This window comes from Protopterus annectens, chromosome 8.part0 (genome assembly GCF_019279795.1).
Source record: "Protopterus annectens isolate FY-2018-M chromosome 8.part0, PAN1.0, whole genome shotgun sequence".
NCBI lineage: Eukaryota > Metazoa > Chordata > Ceratodontiformes > Protopteridae > Protopterus > Protopterus annectens.
In genome coordinates, this window is record NC_056741.1 from 1,642,387,690 (window position 1) to 1,642,414,095 (window position 26,406).

The 26,406-nt window shown below is 43.1% G+C and overlaps 1 protein-coding gene across 1 annotated transcript in view; it reads left to right on the plus strand.

Moving 5' to 3' along the window:
- The window catches only part of VPS26B (VPS26, retromer complex component B), a 589,545-nt gene that overhangs the window by 286,448 nt on the left and 276,691 nt on the right, over window positions 1–26,406 (plus strand). The window contains exon 2 of the mRNA XM_044081166.1: window positions 5,362–5,518. Within this exon, the coding sequence (XP_043937101.1) occupies window positions 5,362–5,518 (157 nt within the window). The remainder of the gene's footprint in view (window positions 1–5,361; window positions 5,519–26,406) is intronic.

The window sequence follows — 26,406 nt, forward strand, 5'->3', positions numbered from 1 at the left end:
GCAGTAAATAACTAGAGAGAAAGATAATAGAATAGGATAAGGCCAAGCAGAAGATTGTCCTGCAGGTTAGAGACTGCTTTCCCTACCAGGGATTGATATTAGAGGATAGGTTAAGAGAATAAGGGATTGCTAAGCAGGAAAAAAAAAACCAACTGTGGTAGAGTTTTTGGTTGAGTGTACAACAGCAGCTGCTGTTAAAAAAAGGATAATTAGAAGGATATAAAAAATTCTGCATGATAGTATAAGAATCAATCGGAGGAGGTTAGAAAAGACTGAGAAAAGAAAATGGAAAGACAGTTTACAAAGGAACAATGGGAAGACATCTGTATAATTCCCAAGGATGCAACACAGTTCAGAAGGTTTAGGATTTTTGCATGGAATTGTTTGCATAGATTGTTTATACCACAAGCAGCGCTCAGGCAACTTTTCCTCTGGCAGAAAGCAGATGCTGGAGGTGTGGTGGGAAAAGAGAGAGGTCACTGAGACCCTGTTTTTGGAGTATTAATGTGTTGGAAATTTTTAAAAATTCCCTACGACTACAAGTAAAGAAATAATTTTGAGTTCGGATGTAAGATCCGAATTACTTTGACATTGTAAGGTCTTACTAAGTTTAATGCTATTGTATGTCAAACTTGCAATTACTAGAAAATGTAAATTAAAATCTAAATCAACAGTACTTGAAGTTCTGAAATTTGTAAAGGAGATAAAAGAACTGGAGATGGGATGTTTAGAAAAGGAGACGTGCAAACTACATCAAGTAAACGGACTTTGTTGGAACAATACATACAGAATAGTTTTCAGTAGGAGTGAAGTTTAAGGGAAGAAGAGTCAGTTAATGGTGCTGACTTTGTCTTATCCCATGGCTTAGGGATCTGGGATTCTTGGCAACCTAACTGTTACGGTGCAAAATAGCACATTACAAATAATAGTGCTTAAATGGGCTCTCAAGGTATAGTGGTCTCATGACCCAAACCCCTTAGAACCCAAGTCAAGTTTTCCATATAAAGAAAAATAAATTTATGTTGTGCAGGACCTTGTTCCATACCATAACAGAAAATGCCCTTATGGTTCTGTCTTCCAGAGCAACACTCACTGCATATCCTTGCTGCTTAGGATGTTAAGGGCATTGTCAGAGCTATACAACACAGTCTGTAGTCCAATCAGAATTCAAAGTTTCACATCTTCTTCTTGAAGGTGAGAGCAATCCTTCTTTTTCTTTAAGTTTTGCTAGAGAGAAGTCCATAAAGTCACATCTCCATCCAGTCAAAATGCGTAGCAGTAGTGTTAAGCTTCAGCAGACAGGGAAGCAGTTACTCCCTTTACCTCTACTGAGAATTCATAAAAGGTTAGGTATTGGGCTTTCAATACAGATTTCTACCTCCAGTTCTCTTAGGCTCATTACATGGCCCATTATTGGTGCCTGAGCTCCTCACCACCCTATTTGCAATCTGTCTATTTTGTCATGGAAGAGCAAAGTCAGATTTTTTTTCTCTCTGATTACCTACTCTGGTAGCAAGGCCAAAGATACACTGATGTAGACTCAAACCGAAGGTATGAGGTTTTTTTCCTTTCTTTAGCTGTCCCTGATAATGAAATATCTTCTGAAAATCAAGGAATCGGATGAATAGCAGTGTTGATTGATGGTTATTGTTCTAGACATAGATTTTGTTTTCCACATGTCACTGTTTTTTTCTAGCACCTCTGTTTTGACTTTTTGTATTACAAGCACTTGTTCACTCTTCCTTCTCTTCCAGGCAAGTCCATCGAAATCTCCATTATTTCAAGCTAATGGCTTGGTTACTCCATTTTTTTTTCAGGACAAAGATTTTCTGTATGGACTTCCGCAAAGGACAAGGGAGCTTTCTTTACTTACCAATATCTGTGATCTCTCATTACCTGTCCGAGGTGTTTGTTGCAGGTGTTTTTTGCTCTTCCATTAGAGTCCATTTAGCTGCTGTATCAGCTTTTCATATTGGTCAAGACTCCAAGTCATTAGCAGCCTCCTGAGTCTGTAAGGTCATTCTGCATCTCAGCTTTCTTCTTTGTCCACCATTCAGAAAATAAGTTCCCTTTTTGGCTGTATAGGTAGTATAGATGGTCACTGTACATATGTGTAGTGGGAAGTTGCACTGCCTGTGGCTAAGAGCAGCTTTAGTACAGTTCATAGGGAGTGGTTAGACTTAGGCCACACAGTAGTTATAATTTACTTAATGAACTTAAACAGTCCATTGGCTTATGGGTGTATCTGTGCAGCCCTTCACATAGCACCATTAACTGGCAATCAGCATATTTGCATAAAGATGTAGGGGCTCTCCTCACCATTTGGCCTTGCACACATACGAACCCTGGCACTATGAATACCCCCAGTATTTTATGTTAGAAACCTCACTGTCTTTCCCTTCAGGCACACAGTTGTGGCAGAATTAAAGTTCTTAGCTTGGAAGACTTTTTCTAGTGGTAGTTACCTCAGGTAAGTGAATTTTTGATTTAAAAACCTTATCCTTGACCCCTGTATACCTTTCCTTAAAGTTTCTACATGTACCAACCATTCCTTAACATGTAAGGCAACTACAGAGATTCATTTTAATCAGCTGCTTCATTTGTCATCTTTCTCCTTACAATCCTCTGACTTCATGGATATGCACAAACAGTTCACTTACTGTGGTTTAGGCCGAACCAAAACCAGTACCATAAAAGATAAGATGAGCTGTGTGAAGGATGTGAATACAGAAGAAATGTTATTGAACATTGCCTTTCCAGGTGGTTTTTAATTGAATTGTGTTCTATTATAACAGGTATGGTAAAACTTTGTAAGGATGTCCTAAACCTAAATCACATCCTGCCAAAGCTATCTCTAAATTCACAGCTTTCTTCCATAAGGCATATTTAGTCTACATTTGTGTAGTGGTTGCCTATTCAGTCATGAGCACTTTTAGCCATACTTTTCAAGTTGGCCATGACCTTTTAAGTCCAGAAGTTCAGGTGTTTGTTTGGGGCCTGTCTTAGTACAGGCATCTAGGGATTAAGCTGAGGACTCCATCTTAATTGTTACTTCAGTAAGAGCTCTTTGTGACCGGATACAATTGCTACAGTTACAATTGCTCTGGATTTGTAAGTAGCTCTGGCTGCAGGAAAAATCCTGACTTTCTTCTTCTTCTTCTTTCCTGTGTATTCTTGCATTTGATCCAGAACTAGACTGTTCTGCTTGGGTAGTGCATTGTGGGAGTTGTTCAGCGAGTCACCTGTAGAATCTACCCTGTTTGCTCTTGCAGCTGGAGCTCTACTTAAAGATGAAGCATAATGAATACACTTAATGCTTTCTAACGTGTGTGGACCCACACAGTGCTTCATCCTGTCTACTTCTCATGTTCTGAGGCTCATGATCACCTTTGCTATTCTTCATTATTTGGCTCTGTTGTTGCAGAACTGATCCAAATCTCCATGATGCAATTCTCTAATATCCTTCTGGACACTCTACTCTGCAGGCCGTTGATCAAATCTAGGTCAGTGACAGTCTGGGTAGTGGTACATTTTAGTTTTAAACTTTCACTCAGCCCCCCCCCCCCCCGGCTCATTTCCTTATTCTGTAGTATTCATAAGTTCATAGGTAGGTACTTGGCTTTTGGCCCTAGGGCCTATGTAAGCCTAGCCAAAAAAGTACCCTGGCTTTTGCCACCCAAGAAATTATTTTCCTGTGCCCCTGTCAAGCAGAGCCACAGAGGTGATCCCCAGTGTAAATTTCCTATTTCCCATCTAGTCATCAAGATTTTTTTTGAGTGCTAATGAGGAGCTTTGTTTGATTTAGACAGGTAGTTTGTTCCAGAGTATGGGAAGTCTCAGTCTATCCCTCCAGTGTGTTCTATTTATTGTGGTGACAAGGTTTAGGTCCCTAGAGCGTGTAGCTTGGAGGGATTGGGCAGTGCATTGTGGGAGTTCTGTATATTTGTTTAACAGACAAACCTATTCTACTCAATTGCATCCTTTCAGGGGTAGCTGTGGTATATGCATCTATTTTTTTTTTCTCACTTTGGCCCCAGAGCCTGTCAGTATTCAGCTCCCTCCTGGCCAGTTGGCCCATTTGTTGGGAGGGTACATCAGACAAATATCAGGAGAGGTATGTGACCATATCTCTTGTACAAAATTGGTTAAGTACTGGCGAGAGGACATGTAATCGGCTGCTTGCAAAGGATGTCTCTCTCACCCCTGCAGGGGGTGTCTCCTTTTCTTGCAGCCCTCCCCCCTCCTCACAAAGCACAAAACGTAGATTTGTGGTCAACAGTAAGGAAATCTCAACCTTCCGGTGTACTTCCAAGTGCACACAACTCTGCAAACCCCCACCTGGAAGAGGTATGCAGCCCTCACCCCTTTACTCCTCCACCTCCCCTCCTGACTCTTCCAGTGCTTTGGCTGTTAATTGAAGCCTGGTTTCCTGGATCACAGTCAGGGCTCCATTCCTCTGCCAGGCTTCTTCTGTTTATTTCTTATTCAGATAAGCCTTCTACTTAGGTGTCTCTTTTCAGGGGGAACATTGTTTAGCTATGTGACTTGTTCAGATTCACACACTTTACATATGGAAAATGAGGGAATTAAACTCTGACTACAGGATAAAGCTCATTAGGGTATTATGGCTGTTAACACTAAATCAAACTTTTAATATTTGCATTGTGCAGGTTTTGTGTGTGTGTGTGTGTGTGTGTGTGTGTGTGTGTGTGTGTGTGCCTGTTTAATTAAGTAGCTACTTATTTTGTGTATTGAACAATGTATATTCTGAAGCTTGAGATATGTAGCCATAATTGTACATTTACTGTTTAAATGTCAAATATTTATTTTTCGTAAATAGTAAATGTGTTCTTATAAATAGTAAACATTGAGTTCCAATGCATTTTCCTGCATCATACCTGATGTCTTTGGAGTACAGCAAGTTTGGTCTTTGCTGCTAACATTTTGGGAAGTTCATGTGGATGAAAAGGGCCCAGAGGGGAATGTTACACCACATTCTGGGACAAAGGCATTGGGTATACAGACACTTAAGTACCACTGCAGCCAGATGGAGAAGTTAGTTTTCCTACAAAGGTGAGTCAGATGAGCTTGCAGTATGATTGGGCAGGCCTACTGTTAAACAGCTGTGTAAGACAAAGGCCACATCAGCAAGATGAAATCCTAGTTGCTTCAGTCTTTGTGCCACAAGTTAATTAGTGGCTTTAACAAGTCAGAACCAGGCAAGAACCACACCCAGTAGGTAACCACGGTGTTAACTAGAGTAGGATTCCTGTAGTACTGAAGTATTAGAATGTGCTGGAGAACTTTGTGGTATTAAGTAAAGAAGGTCAGAGAAAGTAATAATATGATTTTCTTTTTCAGAGTTGTACTACGACAGGGGAAATCATCATGAGTTTGTTTCTCTGGTGAAGGACCTTGCTCGCCCTGGGGAGATCACACAGTCTCAGACTTTTGACTTTGAATTCACACATGTAGAAAAGCCATATGAATCCTACACTGGACAAAATGTAAAGTTACGGTGAGTAAACATTGTTAGCCATTACTTGCTTGTTACTGGAAAACTGTCTGTTTGTTTATTTATTTATTTAAAGTTCACTTCTCCCCAACTTATACCTGAGACTAGGTGAACGAGGAAGAATGTTTTTTAGATTAGTTATTTTTTTTCTGGACTGAGTATAGTTAATCGATGCTGGGTGAATCACATGTATTGAATGTGGTATCCAGGACCAGCAGGATTACAGTTAATAAGTGTGGTAATCCGTTATTAGTTGTATTGTGGACAGTGAACGTGGATAATTTGAATTACAAATCAGTTATTCTCCAGTCACTGATTGCAGTTGATTGGGGTGATTGATATTCTATGCGTAGTGCATGTGGTTACTGTGCATCTGTTATAGTCTAGACAGAGGGTGTACTTTTCAGGAGCAATTATTTGCTAACCTTTGAGTGTGGCTAACTAAAATTAGTTGTATTACATACCGTGAATGGTTTTCTTTACTACATTTTGCCCCTTATGCTTGCTGACCATTGTTTCCCTAACTCCTATGTCACTCATTCATTCCTCTGATACCCATCCTAATTTAGTAACACCACAATAACTTTTTTTTTAATCTGACTATTTTTCATGTTGCTAGGTATGAGAGCTAAGTGGGGATCTTAAGCTGACATCCAGACAACCATAAAGGGTGGATGCTTTTCCCTCTGCTATGTGGAATCCTTCTCTGATAGCTTGCCACTTCCTCCAATTTTTATCATGCACACTTCCATATGTGAACCACAGTCCTACCTACAACATTTTGCCATACTTTTTGGATAACAGATGCACACCCATTACTTGTGCCATCTTATTCTGTATCTTGGCTGTGGTTTAGTGTGATAATCTATATTCCAAAAAGAGTATATGTGGTTGAGATTCCTTGTATTCCAGACAGTAAGTCTTAACAGTCAGGGAGTGTGACTCAGTTATACTAAAGGACTTGGGATAAATTATATTACAAGTGGTTAGTGTGGTTAATAAGAATCAGATTGAAGGCAGTGAATGCAAGTAGTCAGTTTCTTGTATATGACAATTGAGTGTGACTAATCAGTATCTGAATTATAAATGATCATTTATATTGCAAACTTTGAGTGTGGTTAATTAGGATCCTTTAGATTATGAATTAAAGTAATTGTGATTATTTATATTACAGGCATTGAGTGTGATTAATTTGTATCTGATTATAAATCTTGTGATAAATTGGGATCATTTATGCTATAAATATTGAGTGTGGTTAATCATGATCCTTTACATATGTGATTGAGGTTATTTATATTACAGGTGCTGCCTCTGGTTAATTAGTATTAATCTACAGGTGTTAATTGGGTTCACTTATTACAGCATTGAGCATGGTTAATCTGGATAATTTAAATTACAAATGTGATTAAATGGGATCAATGTTAAGTTGTCAATCTCGCCTTCATTCTTGCTGGATGGGTTCGGAGCCGATCCTTGGCTCCGACTCAGCACTTGCTTAGCTTGAGAACTCCTTTTACCAGCTCGAGGCAACCCTATATCCCATGATGCAAGGCGGAACTACCTCAGATCTCGTTTGCCGCTTTGCGAAGAGGTCTCCTTTTTTGCCAGCTGAGGTAAGTTTGAGTTTTCAAACAGCTTTAGTCAGGGTTTATCTTCCCCTTTTTCCTATTTTTAGTGTATAGTGTCACATTTAATCACCCTATACCCCTTATAGAAAAAAAAAAAAAAATTTTACTTTATAAAAAGTTTTAAAAATTTTCAGTTAGACCTAGGCCTTCCTTATTAATCCCTATCTGTGTGTCTGTGTTTGGGGATTAATTTGTGTGACTGTTTTTGGTGTGTGTGTGTCTGTGTGAGTATTTTATTACTCTTTTTCCTTAGACTATGTCTAAAGAGGTAAAGGTCTCGGGCTTCAAGAAGTGTGACTCGTGCTGTCAGAAAATGTCTCTGACAGACGGTCACACTTCTTGTGTTTACTGCCTGGGGCCTTTACACCTGCAGGACTCCTGTGCTTTGTGTCACTCTTTAGCCAGCGAGTCCTGCAGGAAAGGAGGAACAAGTTAATCCTCCGTGGCTTGCTAAAGCCGGAAGGTTCACCCACTAAACCTGGGTCCAGTAAGCCTTCCAAGCCATCCAAGGGTCAGGCTACAGCTTCCAAGCCTCCCGGTGGCTCCGACTCCTTCGAGTCGAGATCGGCCCCGGCCGGAGACGATCTTTCTCCTTCTCAGCTAGGGTCGGTTCCGATCGGTTCCGACACCCAATCTGCTGTTGCCTTGTCGGCTCCGGCTGGAGCCGACAGTATCCAGTATCGGAGCCGAAGCCTTCGGCTCCATCTGGAACCCATAGGACGCCGGCTCCGATGACTTCCTCCAAGAAGAGATCTCGGTCCCCGCCTTTGGAATCTATCCACTCGGCCCGGGTCTCCTCTTTGTCGGAGCGGAGTCATCGGAGCCGATCTTCGAGATCTTCCAGGCTGTCTGACCACGATTTAGAGAGGGTGGTAAGCAGACTGTTAAAGTCGCAGGCACTGGCCCAAATGCTCCATAGCCCGTCTCAACAGACTTCGGCTATTGCTTCACCCCTTGAACTTCCTCCTCCGACTCCCCTCCAGAGTTCGGAGCCGGAGCTTCTCGGGACAGCGACTGTTTCGGCGCCGGAACTGATGCATCCTTTTTCAGCTCCGTCGTCTTCGGCTCCGATCTCCTCCTTGAGACCTTCCTTGGAGGGATCCGGTCGTCGAGTTTCCCTAGTCGGCTCCGAGGGGGCTAGTGGCATCGGACCCTTGTCCGACCCCGCTCTCCCTCTCGGGGCTTCGGCTTTGGTAAGCTCGGCACCGACATCGGCCTCGGAGCCTTCCCTCTCAGTGGAGCCGGGAATTCCTATTTCCTCGGAACGGGAATATTCCGGTCTCCCGGGGAGGGGAGCCTTTGAGGTGATGAGGAGTGTCCTGGCTCCTGAGCCAGGTCAACGGTCCATCCCTCTAGCTCCTCCCTCTTCGGTGCCTGTAGACGCCTCTTGCCAGCCTCTTGCTCTCAGGCCCAGGGATCCATCGCCCCAGGTTTCCCCATTGGGAATATCTTCCTCTTCCAAAGTTTCTCCTGATCCTGCAGGTGAACCCCTCGGAAGAGGACATGTGAGAGGAAACACACATACTCCTGTGAGCCTACTACATCTGATACCGAGTTAGATGAGCAGGAGGGGTCCCCACGATCCCTCTCTGAGGATGTCTCCTTTTCAGACATCCTTGAGCTCCTCAAACAGAGGGGAATTGGCCATCCATTGACCCCTCCGAGGATGAGTCGGTATACCTGGAGGCTTTGGATCCCGACCCTCCACCTCCTGGGTGTCTCCGCCTTCGACCCACTTATGCAGGTAGTGGCTCGGAAGGCGTGGCAGCTCCAGATTCTGTGGAACCTGTCCCCAGGAGACCATCCAAGTTTATTACGGCCCCTACGGACAAACAGTTTCTTTCCAAGGCGTCTCTGTGGATGCTGTGGTGGCGGCCGCCACTAAGAAGGAACTTATGGATCCTTCAGTACCTGTCCATCCTCCTAACAAGGATTCTAGGACCATGGACAGGTATGGAAAGCGGATGTTTTCTTCAGCGACCTTTGCTATGCATTCGCTGAACTACCTTTGTCACTTCACCAGGCTTCAAAGAGATATTCTCAAGGAACTAGGTGAAGTGGTCCAGGATCCTTCTGCTGCTGGGGCTCAAGAAAAGATTGCCTCACAGCTAGCAATCCTGAATTCCTTATCCAACTCCTCCGTGCGGCTCATATCCTATGCGGCCGATGGAGCGAGCAGGGCCGCAGGCACAGGAGTGGCTCTTAGACGTCAAGCCTGGATGCGGCTTTGTAATTTTATGGACCCCTTTAAGGCGTCCTTCACCAATACCCCTTTGATGGTTCGGCTTTGTTCGGACCTCAGGTGAAGGATACCTTGACCAGGTGTGAGCAGGACGGTAAAACTCTTTCTGCCGTTGGAGTCCATTTTTCCACCCTTCTAGACCATATCCCAAGGGTCAGAAGGGAGGGAAGATGTGGTTCCAAAGCCCAAGGAGCTACACCGGACACACGTGGTCAGTTTACCCCAGAGGCAGAGGGGTAACAATAATAGACGCCGCCCTAGAGGCAGGGGGTCCTCAGAACCAGGGCAACAGGGAGTCTCTTCCTGAGAAGCCCTTTCAGCACCCCTGAGGTGTTGCCCGACTGTCCACCCTTGGAGGCAGTCGGGGAAGGATTTCGCTGTACCCAGTAGCCTGGCATTCCCTTTCACAAGATATGTGGGTACAGTCGATCATATCCGAGGGTTACAAAATCCCCTTAGAAAGGTATCCCGTGCCTCAACAATCCCTTCCAGACATCTCACCCGGTCAAAGGGATTTGGCAGAACAGGAGGTTTCAAAGCTCCTAGAAAAAGAGCCGTCCAGACTGTTCCGCAGACCAAGTAGGATCCGCGTCTACTCGAGATTCTTTTGGTCCCCAAAAGGACGGGAGATTGAGACCAATATTAGACCTGAGCAGTCTAAACAGATTTGTCAAGAAGGCAAGATTCCGGATGGTCACGCTTCAGTCCATTCTGCCCTTTCTGGGCAAGGACAACTGGATGTGCTCTATAGACCTTCAGGACGTGTACTATCACATAAAGATTCACAGGTGCTCCAGAAGGTTTCTACGCTTTCGGCTAGGGACCAGTCATTACCAATTCAGAGCCCTGCCCTTTGGCCTCACTTCAGCCCCCAGAGTGTTTACCAAATGTATGGCAGTGGTCACAGCTCATCTGAGACGTCAAGGATTCCAGGTGTTTCCTTATTTAGACGACTGGCTCCTCTCCGCCACCACCAGGTGTCAGCTTCTTCAGACCAGAGACTACACTCTGCAGCTATGCAGGAGTTTGGGAATTTCAGTGAATTTCGAAAAATCTTCTCTGCGGCCTTGCCAATCTATCATCTTTATAGGCGCAGAATTAAACACCGTCAAAATGTTAGCCAGACTAACAGATCAAAGAATTCTGGACATCCAAAACTACGTTCGGATTTTATTGCAGAGCAGCAAAGTCAAAGCCAGGCTGATACTAAAGGTTCTAGGTCTTATGGCTGTGGCCATTGTTCTTCTACCACTAGCTCGCTTCCACATGCGTCTTCTGCAGTGGATGTTATTCACTCAGTGGTCGTTCCACAGTCTTCCGATGAGGCACGAAATCTTAGTCACACAATCGTGCAGGGCTCATCTGAATTGGTGGATATCTTCCCCTCTTCTTCATCAGGGCCGACCTTTTGTTCCCCCTCCTCCGGTTGCCACAGTTACTATGGATGCCTCTCTGATCGGGTGGGGGGGGCATTATCAGGGCAGGATGGTCCACAGGACGTGGCAACCCATAGAATACCATCTGCACATAAATGTCCTGGAGATGAGAGCGGTGCTTTTAACGTTGCAAGCCCTCAACGACTTTCTTCCCGTAGAGACTATTGCAGTACAAACGGACAACATGTCCGTGGTCTGGTACATCAACAAGCAGGGCGGGACCAGGTCCTATCTGTTGTGTCGAGAAGCTCTCAGACTTTGGCAATGGGCAATCTCCTCTCATCGGTTTCTGATAGCAACGCACATCCCCGGCAGGTCCAACCTCTTGGTGGACAGACTGAGCAGATCCATTCTCATGCCTCACGAGTGGTCTCTCAATCAATCTGTAGTGGACCAGATTTTTCTGAAGTGGGGCAAACCTTGTTGCGATCTTTTTGCTACACCCCAAAACAACAAGTGCCCGATTTTTCACCCTCTTTCCCCTACCAGGCCAACCCCTGAGAGACTCTCTAACCCAGGATTGGCCCCGGGGACTTCTGTACGCTTTTCCTCCCTTTCCCTTGATTCCACAAGTCATTCAGAAAGCCACCGTTTTGAGGGCCAAGTTGATTCTCATTGCCCCTTACTGGCCTCGACAAATTTGGTTTCCGTCTCTGCATCGTCACCTCCTGGTGCAGCCCTGGCATCTGGACCCAGTTCAGGATCTCTTGATCCACCAGTTGGGTCAACAGCACCGGGCCATTCATTCTCTCAACCTCACTGCTTGGTTGCTCCACTTCCTTCCCTAGCCAGGCTTCCGATGATCTCTGATTCGGTCAGAGACATCTTAGTAGCTTCTTTAAAGTCGTCCACCAGAACCGTTTATGCTAGCAAGTGGCGACGTTTTTCCATTTGGGCAAATTCCAGGAATATTGATCCCTTTACTTCTCCTGTGCATTCTGTTTTAGATTTCCTGGCTGAGGTTTTTCAGTCAGGATCTTTTTCATCTACAGTAAAAGTTCAACTGGCTGCTATTTCCAAGTATCATGTTGGCTTGCATGATCATAACATTATGTCTCATAGATTATGCAAGGCCTTTCTGAGAGGAGTTTTTCTCCTAAAGCCGCCGATAAAGAATCCTCCTCCGCAATGGGATCTAAATTTAATGTTGGCATCCTTGATGTTACCTCCTTCGAACCGTCTGCCTCATGTTCTTTGAAATTATTGACCTGGAAAACTATATTTTTACTGGCTGTCACTTCAGCAAGAAGGGTTTCCGAGATTCAAGCTCTCTGCATCTGTTCCCCTTACTTGGTTTTTCATAAGGACAGGGTATCCTTAAGAACGAACCCGTCCTTTCTCCCCAAAATTGTGTCTCAAACCAATATTAATCAATCCATAGATCTACCAGTTTTTTTCCCAAACTATTCTGACAGAGCTGAACAAAAGCTTCATTTTTTGGATGTCCATCGTCAGCTCAGGTACTATTTGCATAGAACGAAACAATTCAGGAAATCGGACCAATTATTTGTCTCCTATGCAGAAAACAGGAAAGGTTTCCCATTGTTTAAAGTGACCTTATCCAGATGGTTGTCTTCCACCATTTCTTATGTGTACTCTCTCAGAGGCAAGCAACTACCTTCTAAACTGAAAGCACACTCAACCAGGAGTCTATCCACTTCTGCAGCCTTTCAGGATAGACTACCCATTGATACCATTTGTGCAGCAGCTACTTGGGCCACTCCTCATACCTTTGTCTCTCATTACAAGTTAGATTTGGCCTCCAGAGACAGGGCTAGTTTTGGTTCCACAGTTCTCAAGAGTCTGTTCCATTGAGCCACCCGGGATACAGGTGCTAGGGACGCGGTCCCATCCAGCAAGAATGAAGTAGATTGACAACTTAACATTTAGAAGTTATGTACCTACCATAACGCTCCATGTTAGTTGTCTTCTCGCCTTCTTTCTTAGGCCCCTCCCTCCTTCCCCCTGGCCTGGACAGATCTTGAAGAGTTCCTATCAGGTTGTTTCCTCCTGAGCCTTCATTAGAGGACTCTTATTATGAACTTGGGTTTCCTAAATATGTTAGGTTAGTCCTTAGCAGGGTAGGTTAGCTACCAAACGAGATCTGAGGTAGTTCCGCCTTGCATCATGGGATATAGGGTTGCCTCGAGCTGGTAAAAGGAGTTCTCAAGCTAAGCAAGTGCAGTGGAGCCGAGGATCGGCTCCGAACCCATCCAGCAAGAAAGAAGGCGAGAGAAGACAACTAACATGGAACGTTATGGTAGGTACATAACTTCTAATTATATTACAAGCTTTGAATGTGGTTAATTAGTCTCAGATTACAAATGTGATTAATGGGGATCATTTGTGTTGCAGATATTGAGCATGGTTAATCAAGATCAAGATTAGAGTCATTAATAAGGACACATTGTCTGCCGTTATCCACACTCAGTACTTGTAATAGTCATACTGTAGGCAGTGGCTTACAGAAATGAATAATAATGCTGGCAGATGCTGCAAAATATGTTTTTTTTATGATAAGGCTGCCTGTTGCCAAGCACTGCAGTTACTTTGAGAATATCATATAGAGCATGTTTAGTAAAGTTAGAATTGCAGTGCTTACATACTTTAAGAAAAATAAACAAATCCCTTTTGTTCAGTCCATCTGTCTGTCTGAGAGTAAAAAACTGAGTGCCCATTTCCTTAGTGCTGAGATTAACATGCTGGCATTGTGCATTAGCTGCTAGGGGGTTCCAGTTCCTCAGTGCCATAGTTAAACCCCGCAGAGTGGCTGCTGATAATGGAGTGCCCAGGTCCCCAAATCACAGAGACAAAGTCATACTATTTTTTAAGTTTTTGGTGAACATATGCATTTTCATTACCAAATGGTGGCTTGCACTGCAGCTGAACTACAACAGTTTTGGTCAGTTGATATATGGCCATCAAAATGTATTCATTAATTAACTTTACCAAGTCACACAGTTAATACCCAACATGAACAAAAATATGAACAACTCCGACAATATATGAAAAGTACATAGTCTCCAGAGGCAGTTTGCACAGAGGATTAGGGCAGCATGCACTGTTAACAAGCTGCTTCCTTTAGTCTGGGGTTTAAATCCTTTAGCTCAGTGTCACACAATCTGTGAATGGAAGCAAGTCATTTAAACCATGCAATGTTAAGTTGTCTATCTCGCCTTCATTCTTGCTGGATGGGTTCGGAGCCGACCTCGGCTCCGACTCGGCCACTCTAAAAGCTCGAGAGTTGGTTCCACCGGCTCGAGGCTCCCCCTATATCCCACAATGCTAGGCGTGAGTTACCTTAGATCTCGTTTGCCGCTACAGCGATCGAGGTGTGTTTTCTACCGGCTCCAGGTTAGTGAAAGTTTAGACTCGTTTAAATTCTTTAAACTTAGGCTAGTTAGTGTAAAATTCTTTCCCACTTAGTGTAGTGGACTTGTTTATCCCTTACTATCTTTCCAGCCCCTCCTTTTTAAAGAACACTTAGTTCTTCCCTAAGGCCTTCGGCCCTTCCTTCCTTTCCTTAGAAGTGTGTATGTGTTTTACTTAGGGAATTTTATTAACTTACCTTTAGTTTAAATAATTCCCTTTAATCCTATCAGTGTAATCTGTGTGTGTGTGTTTTTGTGTGTGATTACACTTCAGGTTCCTTGAGTATGTCCAAGGATACAAAGGTCTCAGGCTTCAAGAAGTGTGACTCGTGCTGTCAGAAAATGTCTCTGACAGACGGTCACACTTCTTGTGTACTGCCTGGGACCTTTACCTGCAGGACTCTTGTGCTGTATGCCATGGCTTCAGCCCTAGAGTCCTGCAGGAGAGAAAAAATAAACTCATTTTGAGGGGTTTAATTAAGCCTGAAGGTTCCCTTCCTGTGTCTTCTGGGAAACCTTCTAAGGCTTCTAGGACCTCGGCTCCAGCTTCAGAGTCGAGGCCTAAGGCTTTGAAGCCTACTGCTTCATCGGCTCGCTGGAGCCGGCGAGTCTGTGACTGCTGTTTCAGTGGTTTCCTCGGCCCCGGCCAGAGACGAGGCATTAGAGAGTCATGGGTCGGCTCCGATCATACCATCGGAGCCGACATCTAGAAAGAGATCGAGGTCACCGTCCCTTGGCTCCGTTCATTCGGCTCCAGCGTCTCCCCTGCTGTCTGAACGGAGCCATAGATCTCACTCCTCCAGGTCATCGAGGCTATCAGATCACGACCTCCAGAGGGTAGTGAGTAGACTTTGAAGTCCGAGGCACTGGCTCAAATGCTCCAGAGTCCGACTCATCAGTCGATGCCTCAGCTTGTTCCAATTAATATTCCTCCTCCGACTCCTTTGAGCTCGGGCCGGGCGCCTCGGAACCGAGACTGTGGTAGCGTCAGAGCAGATACATTTGTCTTCGGCTCCGTCGCGGCTCCGATTTCTTCCTTTGAAGAATCTCGGCCGAGCTTCCTCGTCGGCTCCGAGGGGTGAGTGGCATCGGACCCTTGTCCGACCCCCTCTCCCTCTCGGTGCTTCGGCGCTGGTGAGTTCGGCTCTGACATCGGCCTCGGAGCCATCTCTGTCGGTGCCGAGGGAGGTTCTCAGCTTCTCGGAGCGGGGACCTCTGGCTCTGCCTGACAGGGGTGCATTCGAGGTCATGCGGAGTGTGTTGGAACCTTGTTCGACTCCACAGTCGGCTCCGTCCGCCCCTCCCACTTCGGTGCCTTTGGTTATGTCGACTCACTCCCTCATCCCAGACCGCAGAGAGCAAGCTCCTCAAGAATCCCCTGTGGGGATCTCATCCTCTTCCGAGGCCTCTCCTGAATTGGCAGGGGAGCCCCTAGGAAGAGAAAGTGTAAGAGGAAGCACTTAGACTCACCTGAGTCTGTCACCTCTGACACAGATTTAGAGGATTCCGAGGGTTCCCCACGTTCCCCTTCTGAAGATGTCTCTTTCGCAGACATTCTAGAGATCCTGAAACAGAGGGAAATTGGCCAGCCCTTAACCCTTCGGAGGATGAATCTGTGTATCTTGAGGCGTTTGGCTCTCGCCCTTCCACCTCCTGGGTGTCCCCCCCTTGATCCCCTCATGCAGGTGGTTGCAAGAAGGCCTGGACGGCTCCTGATTCAGTGGACCCTACTCCCAGGAGACCCTCCAAATTTATAACAGCACCAACTGACAAGCAATTTCTCACAAAAGGTGTTTCTGTGGATGCTATGGTGGTAGCTGCTGCCACCAAGAAGGAACTAGCTGATCCTTCGGTGCCTGTCCATCCACCTAACAAGGAATCCAGGTCTATGGACAGGTGCGGGAAGCGGATGTTCTCGCCAGCGACCTTTGCAATGCGTTCGCTGAACTACCTATGCCATTTTACTCGTCTTCAAAGGGACTTGATCAAGGAAGCGAGTGATATGTTGAAGGATCCTACAGCTGCGGGTTTTCAGGACAAGATGAACACTCAGCTGGCTACCCTGAACTCCATAGCTAACTCCTCCATGCGCCTCCTTTCTTATGCGGCTGATGGAGCGAGCAGGCGCAGGGACAGGTGTGGCCTTACGCAGGCACGCCTGGATGCGGTTATGCAACTTTGCGGACCCCTTTAAAACGCGTCTTTCACTTATTCCCCGTTTGATGGTTCCTCTCTTTTTGGTCCTAAGGTGAAAGAAACCTTCACTAGGTGCGAGTGAGATGGGAAGACTCTTTCTGCCGTCCGGAGTCCGTTTTCTACTCCTTCTAGGCCTTACCCCAAAGGCCAGAAAAGTGGGAAAATGTGGTTCCGTAAACAATCTCAAGGGACTTCGCCTGACGCACAAAGTCGGTTCCCCGCCAGAGGCAGAGGGGGGAACAGCAATGGTAGACGCCGCCCTAGAGGCAGGGGGTCCGCAGAACCAGGGCAATCGTGAAGTCTTCTCTGATAAGCCCTTTCAGCATCCCTGAGGTGTTGCCCGACTGCCTACCTTCGGAGGCAGTCGGGGGAAGATTGTCACTGTACCCAAAAGCCTGGCTATCCCTGACTCAAGACAAATGGGTACAGTCCATCATTTCGAGGGTTATTCCATTCCCTTCTTCGCATTCCAAACCAATTAAAAAAATCCCTTCCAGATGTTCCACCCGCTCAAAGGGATCTTGCAGCTTTGGAAATTTCAAAGCTGCTTGCAAAAAGGGCAATTCAGCCAGTTCCAGCAGACCAGCAAGGATCCGGAATCTACTCCAGGTTCTTTTTAGTTCCAAAGAAAACAGGAGACTGGAGACCAATTTTGGATCTCAGTATCTTGAACAAGTCAGTCAAGAAAACAAGATTTCGGATGGTCACGCTGCAGTCCATCCTTCCCCTTTTGGGAAAGGGAAGCTGGATGTGCTCTATAGATCTTCAGGATGCGTACTATCACATAAAAATGAAAAGACGCTCCAGAAGATTCCTCCGCTTCAGGCTGGGAACCAGTCATTTTCAATTCAGGGCCCTGCCCTTTGGTCTCACCACTGCCCCGGTGTTTACCAAATGCATGGCAGTGGTAGCTTCTCACCTGAGACGACAAGGATTCCAGGTGTTTCCATATTTGGACGACTGGCTCCTTACAGCCCCCACCAAGCATCTTCTTCTAATGGCCAGGGACTACACCTTTCGCACTTGTCGAAATTTAGGCATTTCAATAAATTTCGAAAAGTCTGTTTTGTCGCCTTGTCGCACTATTACCTTCATAGGCTAAATCTAGACACAATCAACATGTCTGCGAGACTAACAGATCAGAGAATAACAGACATACACAAATGGTCTCGGCCTCTTCAGCAGCAACAGAATCAAAGCCAGGTTAGTTCTGAAAGTGTTGGGGATTATGGCGGCTGCCATACCTCTGCTTCCATTAGCCAGATTCCACATGAGAATCCTTCAATGGATGCTCTTCACGCAATGGTCGTACCAGCAACTTCCAATGTCTCACACCATTATAATCACACAAACATGCAGAAATCATCTTCTGTGGTGGATGTCTTCCCCTCAGCTCTTATTGGGAAGACCCTTTGTTGCTTCCCCTCCGGTTGCTACTCTGACAACGGACGCCTCCCTGATCGGGTGGGGGGAGCATTATCAGGGCAGAACTGTCCAGGGCACTTGGCAACCAGACGAATGTCACTTGCACATAAATGTTCTAGAGATGAGAGCAGTGCTTTTAGCGTTGCAAGCCCTTCAAGACTCTCTTCCCTTGGGAACGATAGCAATCCAGACGGACAATATGTCTGTAGTGTGGTATATCAACAAACAAGGCGGAACCAGGTCCTACCCCCTGTGTCGAGAAGCACTCAGACTGTGGCAATGGGCGATTTCTTCTCAACGGTTTCTGATAGCAACGCACATTCCCGGGAAGTCCAATCAAATTGCGGACAAGTTGAGCAGAGCTATCCTCATGCCTCACGAGTGGTCTCTGAAAGACTCTGTAGTGAGAGAAATTTTTCTCAAGTGGGGTCAGCCTTGCTGCGATCTTTTTGCTACTCCCCAAAACAGCAAGTGCAGAGATTATTTCACCCTATTCCCGCTACCAGGCCAACCCAGCAGAGACGCCTAGTCCAAGTTTGGCCCCGGGACTTCTGTATGCATTTCCTCCCTTCCCACTAATCTCTCAAGTGATACAGAAAGCTATCGCTCAGAAGGCCTCCTTGATCCTCATTGCTCCATACTGGCCTCGACAGGTTTGGTTCCCCTTTCTACATCAGTTTCTGTTGGAGCGACCTTGGCATCTGGACCTAGTTCCAGATCTCTTGATCCATCAGTCGGGTCAGTTTCATCGCTCCCTTCCCTCTCTGAACCTCACTGCTTGGTTCCTCCAATTCCAACTTTAGCCAGGCTTCCTCAAATATCTCACTCTGTTCGAGATATTTTGATAGCTTCCCATAAATCTTCCACTCGAAAGATTTATTTGAGTAAGTGGAAACGTTTCTTCTATTTGGCTCAAGGAAGGAAATAGATCCTTTCACTGCTTCCATCCAAATGGTCCTTGATTTTCTAGCTGAACTCTTCCATGCAGGTTCATCTCCTTCTACTCTTAAAGTTCAATTGGCAGCTATTTCTAATTTTCATGTGGGCATTTCAGATTCTGCCATCATGTCCCACAAGCTTTGCAAAGCCTTTTTGAAGGGAGTTTTTCTACTCAGACCTCCGGTAAGAAATCCTCCTCCTCCTTGGGACCTAAATTTAGTTCTCAGTTCTTTAATTCTCTCCCCTTTCGAACCTGCATCCTCCTGTTCTTTAAAATTACTATCATGGAAGACTCTCTTTCTAGTAGCTATTACTTCAGCTAGAAGAGTTTCAGAACTTCATGCACTCAGCTGTCGACCTCCTTATCTGTTGTTCCATAAGGACAGAGTATCCTTACGAACCAACCCGTCCTTTTTACCTAAAATAGCCTCCAAGGCTAACCTAAATCAAAGCATTGACCTCCCGGTGTTTTTTCCAGAATATTCTAACAGATCTGAACAAAGATTACATTGGCTAGATGTTCATCGTCAGTTAAGGTACTATTTGGATAGAACAAAACAATTCAGAAAATCTGACCAGCTGTTCGTCTCTTATGCAGAAGGCAGAAAGGGACTTTCAGTTTCAAAGGTATCATTATCCAGATGGCTAACATCCCTGATTTCCCTTGTGTATGAAATTAGACACCAAAAGCTGCCTAGCAAACCTAAAGCCCATTCTACCAGAGCCTTGGCTACTTCTATAGCCTTCCAAGATAGACTGCCTATTGACACCATTTGTGCAGCGGCTACTTGGGCTACTACTCACACTTTCATTTCTCATTATAAGTTGGATTTAGCCTCTAGACATAGAGCTAACTTTGGTTCCACTGTTCTCAAGAGTCTGTTCCGTTAGGCCACCCGGGACAAGGTGCTAGGGATGCGGTCCCATCCAGCAAGAATGAAGGCGAGATAGACAACTTAACATATAGAAGTTATGTTCTTACCATAACGTTCCATGTTAGTTGTCTTCTTCTCGCCTTCTTCTTGGCCCCACCTCCTTCCCCTGGCCTGGACAGACCTAGAGGAGTTTTTGATTGTGACCTCTCTTTCTACCACCTCTTTACTTTAGGTATATGCTCTGCTGTGCATATTTCCTGGATCAGGATGTAGGTCACCCTTCTCCTTGTTTATAGAGGTGGACTTTGTTACTAGTTATTTTACTACTATTATAGGCAGTGCCTAGCTTACAAACGAGATCTGAGGTAACTCACGCCTAGCATTGTGGGATATAGGGGGAGCCTCGAGCCGGTGGAACCAACTCTCGAGCTTTTAGAGTGGCCAAGTCGGAGCCGAGGTCGGCTCCGAACCCATCCAGCAAGAAGAAGGCGAGAAGAAGACAACTAACATGGAACGTTATGGTAAGAACATAACTTCTATTTCTTCCAAAGTCCTTAGGGCTTACTGGGTTGACAAATAATTAAAAATGAACTGCTCTGAAGAACTGCTGGTTTAATTTTTGCTTGCCACCTGCCTCATACTTTACATTTTAATTGCTCATGTGTTCCTAACCACTTTCACAACAGTTCAAGCTGTTTTACAGGTTAGGGTTTGACCTGATCAGACCTTTGTTTCTTTTTGCTTTTCTGTTGGTACTCTGGAAAACTAAGTACCATGATAAGCTTACCTGGGTGCTTTGTGTTGGTCACAATCTTACTGTTGTAAAAATATATAAAAAACCTGAAGAACAAACTTGTAAAAATTAAAAGTAAAGCAAAACCAAGTAAATATTGGCAGAAAATCGTTTTATTCAAGATATAAATTTGTTTAAAACTTCGGTAAGTGCTTTCATGGATAAACCACTTCATCAGACCTTGTATCATCATTGCAAACAACTGTTTAAATATCTTATACAAGTAATCAACCAATAACATCAAATTCTGTAGATCACATGACACTCATTTAAAGTGTCCTATTCTTTAGTCTGGGTTTTAAAGAAACTCTATCATTCAAACCCCATTCCCTATCAGCTTGTAGCCTCAAAATCCATGTCAGTTCCCTGTCTTCAGTACGATTATTAACGCCCCCCACCCCATTCTACCTTCATCCTTCAATAAATCAGTAACAAAAAACTTAAATGCGTGTGCAGTGGTTGTGCCCATTACATGATGTGCTAAAGAATTGTTAGTATCACCCGGCCTTGTAACTCTCATATGCTCTCTTATTCTTTCCATCAAGGTATGGTTAGTCTTGCCAACATAAAACTTTTGGCAAGCTTGGCACTGTGCTATGTAAACTAAATGTTTGGACGTACAGGTGGCTTTAACCTTCAATTTATATTATTTGCCTGTCCTTGGATGTATAAAAACATCATCTGTACTAATGTACTTAAAAAAATTGCAAGTCCTACAAGGAATGGTTCCGACTCTCCTTCCACTACCCACTTAATTTTTTCCATAACATAGCATTCTCTTTAGTGTACTCCTATTTTTAAATACAAGCATAGGTTCAGTGCCTATACAGGCATTAACCTCTTTGTCAGATCTCAAAATATGCCAGTTTCTTCTGACAACATCACATATATCAGCTATATTATCACAGTAGGGTAATGTAATACCCAATGCCTTCCTAATATGGTCATCCCTACCAGTATTATATTCTGAGTCTCTTCTAACAGAAGAATAATAGGGTGCAGCCACATTGCCCCTTAAAGATAGGACATGATCAGGTTGCCATTGTATCTCACTTCTACAATAACCTCTCTCTAAAAACTCATTCTTTAACATGTTTACTTGTTCCCAAAAAATGGAGTCATCATTATTCAATCTTGATAGTCTCATAAATTGCCCCCTTATGATGTTCCTATAAACATGGGAAGGGTGTAGACTATTACAATGTAAAATATGATTCTTATGACATTCCTTTCTAAATCTCAACGTAACCAAACCACTGGCAGAATCTTTAGAAATATAAACATCAAGAAAATCCATCTCCTGAGATGATATTTTCATAGAAAATCTAAGAAAGTCTGTTGTTCCATGTAAATATGCTACAAAATCTCTCAAGCTTTCTAAGTTCCCTTTCCATAAAATAAAAATATCGACAAAACATTGATAAAATTCAATATGTAAGGTGAACTCATTATTATTCATTACATAAAGGGACTCCCAATGTGCCAGTACAGCATTAGCATAACTGTTGGCATATGGGGTCCCCATAGCTACACCCTTCTCGTGCTTAAAATAACTCTTGGAAAACTTAAACACCTTGTTCTCCAGTATCGTCTCAACAAATAGGCACAACATGTCCACTCTTGAGGGACTATAGGTACAATGACCTAATAAAAACGTTTTCATAAAATCTGTATCGACATTATTGAGAATCACTGTAAAAATTGAAGAAATGTCTAATGTTACAAATAAAAAATGATCTGTATTTATATAAGTCTATAAGAAATTGTTTGGAATCTCTTAAAGCAGTTCCATAATTATTTAACACAGGTCTCAATTGTTTTTCAACATAAACTGACATAATTTCTGTTACCCACCCTCCGCCTGATCCTATCGGCCTCAAAGGTGGTATTATAGGGTCTTTATGGCTCTTCGGTAAGGCTTGAAAGGTGGGGATCAATGGTAAATCAACCAGACAATATTTATAAATGTCTTCTGTAATGCTATGACTCGAGAAACAATCATGTAACATATTATGGACATTTATAATAATCTTAGCTACATCATGATATGTTATTAAAATCATACATTTCAGCATCATGTAACATTTCAATGATTGTGAATTCATAATGTAACATGTCCATTATCACCACCACCCCTTCTTTATCAGCTTGTTTAATGCAAATAGTTTTATCAGACTGTAATGCTAATAAAGTATCTTTTTCTTCAACCAGTAAGTTCAAAAACTTCTTGTTCTTACTTAGACATGGCATAAATTTATTGTATAATTTGTCTAAATCATCTTCACAAGCTTGACAAAACACTTCTGTAGTTGAATTCAAATTAGGGAAAAACATACTAGGTTTTCTAAAACAATTAGTAGTCTCATCTTCTGAAAACATTAAACGTAACTTCTCATTTCTTGCAAATAATCTAATGTCACAGACTACCTCTGATAAATTAGCAGAAAATGCAGGTGTAAATGACAAACCTCTTTGTAAAAGTTGTTGTTCAATGTCCGTTATGCATGTACTGGAAATGTTATAAATCAGTCCTTGTCTTCCTCTCGATTCCACATTCTCTTGATTATCGGACCTGTCTTCTGTTGCTGTTCTCGTCATCTCTTCCTCCCCCTGCTGCTGAAGCAGCTCTTCTCCGCATTTCTCAAGGCTTTTATAGGGAAAGGAATTTCCTGAAAAAACATTTTATTTGTTTTTCGACCATTAAAGCTCTCCTTCGGTTGTACTACTTGTTGTCCGACCGTTGAAGTTACAGCACCGGAAGCCATAGAGAATGCAGGTGCATTCATCACTGGTGCCGCTTTATTGTTGTAAAAATATTGTTTCATGGGAATACAGTCCCAAAATTTGTGGGTGTAGATTTACCAGTCCCTCCAGTTCCTCTCCAAGGTCCATCTGTACTACTCCTTTTACAGTAAGCTTCTCTAGAATAATAAAATATACTGTTATAACTTTCTTCTGACGTGTTTTCCATCTGTGGAATGTGGTCACGGACAGTCTGCCAGTGCACTTCTCAGTTACTTGTGGCAGGGCTGAAGCACCCCCCCCCCCCCAGGTCTCCACAGTGGTTGCACCCCTTTCTCCGAATCCCTCTCTCCCTTCCTCCTGGAACAGATAAGCCTGCAGAATGCTTGCAATCATTGTTTACTTTGCTTTGTTTTGCAGTAAATATTCCACAGTCTTTGATATGCTTTTCTACCAACAGGTAATTTGTAAGATTAAATAAACATGTTACAAGGTATGGTAGCTAAATTGACTCATTAATCACAGCAGTATAAGAAAGTATAATCTTTTGTTGCACCTATTATCTTGTCCCTGTGTTTTTCATTGTAATACTTTCATTGCACGTTTCAGAATATTATGCTTATTCCTGTTAACTTCAATATGTTATGCTTGTTCCTTCAAGCCTGGGTCATGGCTGAAAAGGATCAACAGGCTAACCAACTTACCATTTCAACAAATAGTAAGCAATTAAATAAATAAGTGTCTGATTGGATAAACTTGCTTTCTGTTTGATGAGGGATCATTATTTGTTTTTCAAAAATCAGGGTTAGACAACTCTGGCAGTACAGTGTTAGTAAGTTTAGAACAGAATTTGTGTGTGTGGCACTGGATTTAATTTTAGGATGTAGGCTGTCCCAAAGTTTGGGTTGAGACTAGAGAAGGCATTGAGCAAACAAGTGTATTAGCTGACCTATGTGGGTCGGGAGCAGAAGTAGCTATGTGGTTGTACATATGTGCATCTAACAGAATAGTTGTGTTGTGGTCAGGCTGCAAAGGAACTTAAAAGATCATAAAAATGCTGGCAGGCAGAGTTTCACAGGCACAAATCACTCAGGTGATGATAAACCAAAGGTGTATTTAATGATAAAAATCCACAAGAAAAACAAATAAAATGTGAGCGCTTTCATTAAACAAGTGTTAACTTCATCAGACCAATGATGATGTCTATGTGTTTGTGTGCATGTGTGTGTTTGATATATAGAGCTACCCAAAAAATGGGAAATGGCAAAATGTTGACCAAAGGAAACAAAAAAATAATGTTCCACAGTGCATGCTTGCTGCAATATCTCATAATGTGCAAACAAAAAAACAAACCCAATCCCCCCTTTTCTGGGAAGAGCTGCAACCTTCATCCGCCTCCTGCTTAATTATATATATTAACTCCTTAGATTGAGCAATACCAGAGAAAGGGCCAGTTCATCAATTCCCACTATTGGTATAGCGATTTTGCACCACTGTCGGCATCTTTCCTGATAACCAAATTGAGCAGGTAGGAAAGCTGTGTACATTAGTCATATTTGTCCAGTTTAAGGGAAGCCATGTTGGGGCTGTCATTTCATTGAATGTTCATTTTATTGAACCCCCAAATGGTCAAACCCATTTGATTGAAAACTCATTTGATAGAAAACCTCCACAGTAAATATACTGCAAAAATGTTTTTGCAGAGAGCAAGCCCCACTACACTCCCCATGTGGAGGGCTGTGCCCCCACATGCCTCCTTACTTAGTATGTATATATATATATATATATATATATATATATATATATATATATGTGTGTACTATTTCTATGGTTGTACAGCTACGGCAAAAAGGGATAAAAAGTCAATGCTAGAGCGCAAACACCAAACCTGTACGGATCTGGTTGTATAATGTGGCGCAGACCTTTACAATGTACACATACTCTGTTAAACTCAATTCCCTAATAACTAGTATGATAAATGATACCATTACATACTTTCAGTAGACTTCTACACTTTTCTGTCAAGTGAATTTTCAGTCAAATGGGTTCAACCATTTGGGACTGAATCAAATGAGCTTTCAATCAAATGACACAAAGCTCTCTCTCTCTATATTATATATATATATATATATATATATATATATATATATATATATATATATATATATATATATATAGTGTACACACAGTTCTAATGTATGTATTTGCTTATTTTTTTTAATTTGAGGATTAATTTGGATATGAGAAGGAGGTTGAAGTTGGAAAGGGTAGACTGGAGGTATTTTCAGAATTCATTTGTGAGATGGTACTCATCAGAAAATGACAAGACTGTTAGGCATAGCATTTGCTCTGGTACTTACTTGATGATTTTGAATACACGGATTCAAGGATGGAGCCTTGCTGAAAGCCTCATGGTGTGTTGAAGATCATGGGGAGGGCATCCCCAACTTTGAGATTAAAGCATGTGTTTTTTAAGAATCTTTGAATTGAGATGAATAGATTATCTGAATCTGTAAGACTGGCAGAAACTGAAAAAGCAGGAGTTACCTCAGTGGTGAGGGAATCGGTTAATTTATTATATTTTTTGTAAGGAGATTTTCCTAAGGCAGAAAAGAGGAATGAAGGGGTCCAGGGGTTCATTAAAGCATGACTTAATTTAGTGGAATCATTAGTTAGGCATATTACAAGAGCTAAGTGTATATGAGGATGTTTATTGTCCACTTGTTCTGTTAACCTCTGACCAAAGATGTGGGGTTTGAGAACAGTTGAATACTTTTTCATCGTTACAATTTTTTCTGCATTTGATAGCTTTCTTAGTCTTGTTCTGCTGAATATATTGAAGGAGTATATTTTGGAGAGTCAAAAGAAATTGCAAAAGCCATGTAAAGTCATGTCACAGATTTGTATTGCGCTGCTTAAGATGAGCCAGAAAGTAATCTCTCACCCAGTATAAGTGATTTTAGAAATATTAAGAAGAGCATAATTCATTGTGAAGTGACTTGCACAGCATATTGCATTACATAATCACTGCAATTGCCAATGGCGCACCTATTGATGTGTACTGGGTTATTGTACTTAGCATTGTATAGCTGTTACCTTTATAATATGTATACACTGATTAGATAATACATACATCATTTACACTGTTTAGTCTGTCTGTTTCTGTGTGTCAGACAGTTTTGTTTCTCAGTCCTAACTCCTGTGTTCAAAGGCCTTAATACTGAAGTATTTAGCTGGGATCTCA